This window comes from Quercus suber, unplaced genomic scaffold (genome assembly GCF_002906115.3).
Source record: "Quercus suber isolate HL8 unplaced genomic scaffold, Cork oak 2.0 scaffold_104, whole genome shotgun sequence".
Classification (NCBI taxonomy): domain Eukaryota; kingdom Viridiplantae; phylum Streptophyta; class Magnoliopsida; order Fagales; family Fagaceae; genus Quercus; species Quercus suber.
In genome coordinates, this window is record NW_027069569.1 from 1,011,500 (window position 1) to 1,019,389 (window position 7,890).

At 36.5% G+C, this 7,890-nt stretch overlaps 1 protein-coding gene across 1 annotated transcript; it reads right to left on the reverse strand.

The window, feature by feature from the left end:
* Positions 1-784: 784 nt before the first annotated feature.
* On the reverse strand, positions 785-5,054 carry LOC112008173 (mechanosensitive ion channel protein 8). The gene is made up of 5 exons (XM_024040513.2): positions 3,573-5,054; positions 2,424-2,547; positions 1,945-2,238; positions 1,647-1,849; positions 785-1,339 (listed from the first exon to the last, which is right to left on the reverse strand). Exons 1-5 carry the CDS (start codon positions 4,889-4,891, stop codon positions 1,051-1,053), a joined length of 2,229 nt encoding a protein of 742 aa, XP_023896281.2. The 5' UTR covers positions 4,892-5,054; the 3' UTR covers positions 785-1,050.
* Between the last annotated feature and the right edge of the window lie 2,836 nt (positions 5,055-7,890).

Genomic DNA, 7,890 nt, shown 5'->3' on the forward strand with positions numbered 1-7,890 from the left:
TTTTATAATATTACAGTGTAAAATTTGTATTTGTAGACCGATCACCATTGAGAAAGATAAAGAAGAATCTTGGGCCTTCAAGCATCCAAAATACACCGAGTTCTTGCTGTTTAGCAGTGGAATATTCCCATGATATTGCCGCTTGAGTCCAAGATATTCCCATGTTTAGCTGTCATTTTTTTTTTTTCATTCCTTTCTTGAGTCCAAGATATCGGAAATGACCTTTAAGAGATAGGGGGCTCAATTTTCTATTCCTGTGGGTTGCTCGTATTCTAATTAATTTAAAATAAACAAAAGTAGATTAAAATAAACTGAATGGATTGAAGTGAATTGAATTGGACTAAACTAGACCAAAGTTGATTGAATGGACCTAAGTGAACTAAAATGTTACACTGATGTGACTCAAAAATAGTGTAAATATTATCATTAAAAAATAATTAGAAATTTGTTTATTATTTTATTGATATGAAACTAACCAATCATGTCACTTTGTAAATTTTTTAGTTAGTAAAATATAAATATTCTTTTTACTATTAAAATTTAAGTGAAAACATTCATAAGATGCATTATTTAAAATATCTTATTGTTTGATTAATATTAATTTAGAAAATGCTTAAATGATTTCATGTACAAATAGATTTTGACAAAACAATAAAATTAACTCATTTGGTTATTTACTAATTGATTTTACAATTGAAATGGATCAAATGAACCCAAGTAGACAGAAATAGACCGAACGAACCAAAGTAAATAAAAATATACTAGGTTGATATGACTCAATAGGTTTGTAAAAAAAATAAATATTACGTTTTAACTTGTCTATTACATATTACATAGACAAAAATTTGAGAATGCAACAAACTTGTAATGTATCTTATTTATGGTTTAATAAGGAGGTAGAGTTTATCTTTGAGTCACCATAAATCATTTCCCAGATCCAACAATTCTTATGGTGAACCATTGCCAATTCCTTCACAAGCAGAAGAGGAATTGGCGCTAGGTGCCAGTCCTCAATCTAGAAGTTGGCCTCACAATATATGACCTGCATAATCAGCTAGCATAGGATTTCCAAGTTGAAGGAAGCCTGTTTGATACTAGAGGTGGCAAGTTTTGGACATTCACGTCAACAGGCAGCAGGCGGTATTCAATATCGAGCTCCTTGAAAATATTGATCATCTCTTCAAGCAATGCCTCTCTCCTAAGAAATCTCTCCTTTATGTCCTGATAGTTCAATCTGTGTCCAAGCCACACTGACATCATCAGTTTGTTCATGTCTATCACGTCCCTCATTATCACCATTGGACCTGGCTGCCAGTGCTCTTTCTTGCCTTCAATATACCTGCAATTTCAGTAGCCACAAGGCCCTCAACATCAGAGAATTACTTAAGAAAGGATTTTTATTTTTTTGTGGCAAAACATATGGAATAACGTAAACAAGTGAATAGCCGATCATATGTGCTTAGTCCATGCTCATGGCAAGAGCAACGTGAAGCACTAATGAAAGTGTAGTGATTGGTGGTACCGCTAATTCTGTGCGTGATTCTAAATGTGTAATAGAGTCTATATCATTAGTATTTCTAGGAATTAGGTTGCACTAGGGAAAATGAAAATTTATAAGGAAAGAAAAGATGCGGGACCATACATACCCTGTTATTCTTTCTTTCATGCTGGTTATCTTTTCCCTTGGGGTGGAGATGTTAATACAGAAATCAATTGCATCTCCCATGTCTGGACTACGTTGATAGTTACCAATGGGCTTTGTAGCTAGAATACTGTTAGGGTATATGATCTTTTGGTTATCATATCTCAGAAAAACTGTAGTTAGTATGTTCATCTCATCGACTACCATCTGAAACCCAAGGAAACATAAGTTAGAACACAAATGAAAGATATATGCTTATATGAGAGTGCATAATAAACATCTTATTAAGCCTCCTTTCTTACCATGACTCCGTCGACTTCACAACGATCACCAACATCAAATGGGTGAATTACAAATAAGAAGATGATTGCTTCAAACACTGTTCTGCAGGTATTCCCAAACATAAACACAACCAAAACTAGTTGTGAACTTAAAAAGACGAGGAAGTGGGTAATTGGAACTTTGAGTATAATAAGCCATATTATCAATGTGATGATAGCTACAATCATGTTCAACATATTATGGAGTTCGTCCACGGCTGTTTTTGTATCAGTGAGAGACAATGCAAGTGCCCTTCTCTCTCTAAAGGCTTTCAGCTAAAACAAAAGGTGAAGTTTACTTTAGCTCAATGTTTCATATATAGTAAATAAATGAGAACACAATTCAAATTTTTTTCCCACTAGGAGATGTCCATCAAATAAATGAGAACAAAAATTGCATAGTATCTTTTACATTGAGCACCATAGCCAGAGGCCAAGAAACATATAGAAAGTAGTCATACCATCCAGTCCATATGGAAGGACTTGCTGATTCCCTTATTCTCAGCTGCTACTCCAAACAGATGCATCGTCTTCAAAGCTTCTTCTTTACTCATAAAGCGCATCACATCCTCGAGGTAAATGCATCTATATATAGAGGTTTGCATTTTATAAAAATCAAGATGGTATGACACATGAATATTTAAAAAACAAAATATAAGACAAGAATTACTTCAAGGAATGCTAGTAACAACATTTTTCACTATCTTTCTCCCAACCTGTTAAAGTGTCAAATTGTGATTGATGTTTCATCACTTTTAGATGGGTCCATCATTGTTATCATTTTTATTATACGCCAATCACAACAAAGCACACATAGTGGAAAATGTTGTGAAAATATTTGGAAGTGTACATAGGTCGAGTTGGGTTGAGAGGTTTTCTTAACCCAAACCACCACGGTGGATTTAAAAAAATCCAACTCAATCCAACCTATTACAGGAGTCCAACCCAACCCAAACTACCTAGATTAGGTTACAGTTTTTTTAGTTACTATTATTATTATTATTATTATTATTAAATTGAGCATTATAACAACACCATTACAAATAAAAGCAAATATATAATTAAATAATTCTGAGCATAATACCATACTAACACAGATAATATGAGGAGAACTTAGAGTTTGGATTTTATTTAGGGCTTAGAATTGGGGTGAGAGTGGCAGGAGAGGGAGAGAGAGAAACATGAGATAAGAAGTTGATTGAAATGAGAACTTAGGGTTTAGGCTTTATTTAAGAAGATGAGCAAAAAAGTAAATAATAAAATTGTATAATATATTTTTAAATATATATTTTTGATTTAAATATATATCAAATATAGGTGGGTTGAGTCGGGTTATATGGATTTGAAAATTCTATGACCCAAATTCAAGTGACTTATTGTAAAAATAAATTCACAACCAACCTAACTCAATCCACCAACTCCTAAAAACTAACTCAAGCAAATGGGTTGGTTGGATTGGGTCAATTTTATAAGTGGGTTGCATACCCTAAAAATTTGCCTCCCTAGATTTTTTAATAGATAAAAGAAAGAAAGGAAAAGCACTACTATTTTACACCCTATTTTTTCATCTGATGTAAGAAAAGAAAAGGTGAAAGAATGTAAGAACTTACTCCGACCCTGGCTTTGCCACGTTCTGAAATATCCTGTCGGCTGCCTCTTTTGCCTGGCACTCACTTCTGATCTGCAACAAAGCTTCATCCTGGATTTTTGAATTCAGTAATTGCTCATCCAGAGTGGATAAATCCCCATGCTGGACAATATTAACCATCCTCTTCATGTTCCAAGCTGATATATTCTTCTGATTCAGCTTATGCAGGTGATCAACAGAGATCTCCTCATCTTCCCTTTTATACATTGTCCTCGAAAATCTAGAATTCTTCCCAATCATTGGAATTTTTCGTTCTCTACCAATTCCTATCACCTTCCTACTCCTAGGAGGCAGAGTTGTTCCAAGCTCACCAGGCAAAGTAACCCCAACTTTCTCAAGCTCTTGAAGCTCAGCCAGAACTTCCTCTTCTGTATCATGCCTTTTAAACAGTGGCGAACTAGAGAGCATTTTGATGACATACTGATTAAACAAAGCCTCCTGGATTCGTTCAAAGAATGTGTTTACATGGAAGGTTGAAGCCAAGACCTTAACAAGCAGAGTTTTCATGAGCCATATTAGGGTACCCACAAGAAAACAAACAAAAACCCTATTTACGTAAGGCAAAATCTTGCTCTCTGTCTCCTTTTTAAACTTGTCATGGAAAATACTGTGCCACACAAGCAAAACCAAACCCAACCAGAGGCAATTCTGAACGGACTTTCTCAGCCCATAAACAAAATACAATACCCGTTTTCGCAAAAGAAAATTGCGTTCTATAAAGAACACAGCCACTCGAATACCCCAACCCGACGCTAAACGTCCACAGATTAATGCTAAAACCATTATTTCCCACTTCCATAATGGAAGATCCCACACTATGCACCTTTTTATAACTGGGAACCAAAGGCTACAAGCTAAGGCTACAATAATTAAAACAAGACTCAGAGATTGAAGCATTGTCAGTTTGCTGAATTTCATTCTCTTATATTCTTCCGGGATGTCATCAATATCATCATCTTCCTCATAATCTTGAACTTTCTCAGGGATTCTTCCAGAGTTTACTGAACTTTGACATGGTTCCTCTGGCGGGTCTATCAGCCTAGACTTGGTCATGCTCATCACTGACTTCCATGAACGTACCCTAAATGAAACATTTGAACTGCACTTTACAACCTCTGCTCTACCTGAATTCATGTACCCTAAGTGGTTTTCTTGGTCCCAAAACTCTTTATTTCTTCGTCGTAGAGACTCACTTCTTCCCTGAAAGTTGTTGCTGCATGGACTTCCGTTAATATCATCAAGCTTGATTGCTACTTCATCTTCTCTTTGGCTTCGAGCCATCTGATAGTAGTTTCTTTATCGTTCTTTGTGGGAGTGGTGGTGCTTTTATTGCTTAGCAGAAGAATAAATTGGTTTTGAGGGCTTTCTGAATGGTTCCATAAAAAGAATTCGACCAACTTATAAGCACGACAACAGTACTCCAGGAATATCGAGTAAAGGACTATTTTAGATGTGCTTCTAAGCAAATGGCAAGTCCACTAATTCCTCATCATCAATGCCGAAGAATATCGAGTTTAGGTGGCCAGCGTGAATTAATTGCGTGGACGGAAGTAACTTGCCTGAAGTGCTCTTCAAGGTTTCTCAGTCTATAATATACGTGTTGAAAAAACTACTCATTTTTCCATCTTCAACTTTCCACTAAACTAATTAAGTATCATTTTTTTTTTTTTTTTTTTGTTGTTGTTGTTGTTGTTGATGTACCTTGCCCAACTATCTTCAACTTTCCACTAATCTAAGTATCATTTCATTTTTTAGTTGATGTACCTTGTCCAACCCCCAAACGGAAGACAGAGGTAGGTTGAACGCCTACAAGAATAAGAGATCTAATTAGAGAGCATTCATATTGGTGGTATATTGGTGATGCTAAATGTTAGGAAATTCAAGGAGTAATAATGTAAGAACAAAATGATCTAATAGACAAATAGAAAATTTGATTGACTTAGAGGCACAATTAAATACTATCCTTAGACAATATTTTCCCCCACACAAGAGTTGTTAAAGAGTTACTATAAATTTATTCTCATTATACAACCAAATTTATTAGATTCTATAAATAGTAATTTTTTTGGAGAAGAGACCCATTGGATTTCTTGTGTTTCTAAGAAGATTTGAGAGAGGGGAAGTTCGTTTAAGTAGTAACCAAATGAGTACAAACTACTATTTATACCCAAAAGATTATGACCTTTCAATAGCTACGCACATTTTGGTTCAATAGACACCTTTAATATATATCCAACTCAAACGGCTATGACCTTTTAATATGCACCGTTTGGTTCAATAGGCACTTTTAATATGTATTCAATCCAAAGGATTGACATTTCAATAGACACATTTTTGTTCAATTGGCATCTTTTGGTATCTCTATATATTAAGAGGATATAGAAAATTAGTTATAACTTTAAAAAATCTCAAAAATACCCCTAATCTAATTAGATAATAATTATTCTTAAAAAATAAAATTGGTTAAAACTGTAATTTAACAAAATTCAAAAAACATAAAAAACTACTAGAGCAATTTTTTTCTAAAAATTAGCACACACTCTTTCTCCTATTTAAATATATTTTATGCACGTTTCATACATTTCTTTTCCTAAAAATTAGCACACTCTAAACCTAGTAATTTACTTGTAGGGTCTAATTTCTTTACGTAAACCCAAAGACAATTAATTTGTAGAGTATGGGTCGAAGAACTAGAGTTGACAAGGGATTCACAGCAAAGGATTATCACTCTTTTTATTATTTATTAATCAGTTTCCCATACATTCCATGCCTCGTTTCAAACGCTCTCCCTCTATTATATAGCCACTCTCACTCTCATCTCTACCATCCACGTGCTCCCCATCCATGAACTTGCTCAAGTACCTGTCACGTCAGACAGCTTCTTTTCATCTCTGTGTGAGTGGCGGTAGGTCATGAAGCACTGTTCAGAGGTCTTCTCCACATAAATGCGGCCAGAAAAGCTGTTGCAGTGCATTGAATACGGTGGCAGCAGCCTTTCCTTCAGATATTTCCTCATCCATATCGTTCCTGAGTATGTTTTGAGCTTATCTTGATCAGGTGGAGTCCTCGGACAATCAATCAGGCTTTTCCAATACTCAGTTAGTCTCCTATATCATATCAAAGTAAAATATCTTCCTCGGACAGGTGATGTCCTCCTCGGACTGGAGATATCATCCTCGGACAGCGTTGATTCTCTACAGGAGGATTCCGATTCACTCTGGGCCCTGCACTCTCTATATCTTTATCTTCGGATGTGAAACAGTCCTCTCCTGGGTATTCGGCCCATTAACTTGGGCCTGACCCCCTTATCCCCCACAATAGCCCCTCAAAATTTTATTTTATTTTATTTTATTTTTTTTTTACGCAAACGGGAAGAAAAAATAAGATTTTGATTTGGTACGCGGGAATGGGTGGATAAAAATGAAAATAAACTAAAATAAAAGAAACCAACAGAAGTAGAAAGTCCTAAATGCCCCTGTTTACACGCGTGAGATTGTGGAGATGCGCGCCTCATTATTTCCGCTGCAAATCTTTCCTTCCCAAAGCAGTGCGTCAACTACTTCAGGCGGCTGTGTCCCTTGCATCCAACGGTGGATTATTGATCAAACGGGTAGGGTTTGCCCTCGTAATTCGAGCGAGATGAATGATACCGCTCCATTTGTCCCATATATAAACCTCCGTAGGCAGTTACTTTTCTTACTTTACACACTTTCATAACACTCAAAGCATTCTCAGAGCCTCCAGAGAGTTCCCCTCTTCAAAAGTACTTTACGCCCACTCGGATCTCTGCATTTTCTGCCTTCAAGATCCCACCCACATTACATTTCGAGTCAAGGAATCCGCTTTACCCGTGCTAGTGTAAGTCTCGGTGTCTCCTGAACCTTTTTTTCCTTCTCGGCTACCATTTCCATCCATTAACACCATCTTCCTCACTGTTTCCTTCAGTCTTTTAGGAATGGGTAAATTCCAATATCTCGTCGATAGTCCGGCGTTGATTGAGGAGTTCAAGAGAACCCACAATATCCCACAGGGGGTAAATCTAAGGTATTGCCCCCCGGAGGGGCTGTTGTTAGCCCGACAAGAAGGAGAGGTCATAATCCCTATGATCGCCTTCATTGAAGGGGGAATGACCCTTCCCATGGGTCCCGTGACCCTAAACTATCTTCGTAACCATAGGCTCTCTCCCGATGAAAAGCTGTTGCAGTGCATTGAATACGGTGGCAGCAGCCTTTCCTTCAGATATTTCCTCATCCTTATCGTTCCTGAGTATGTTTTGAGCT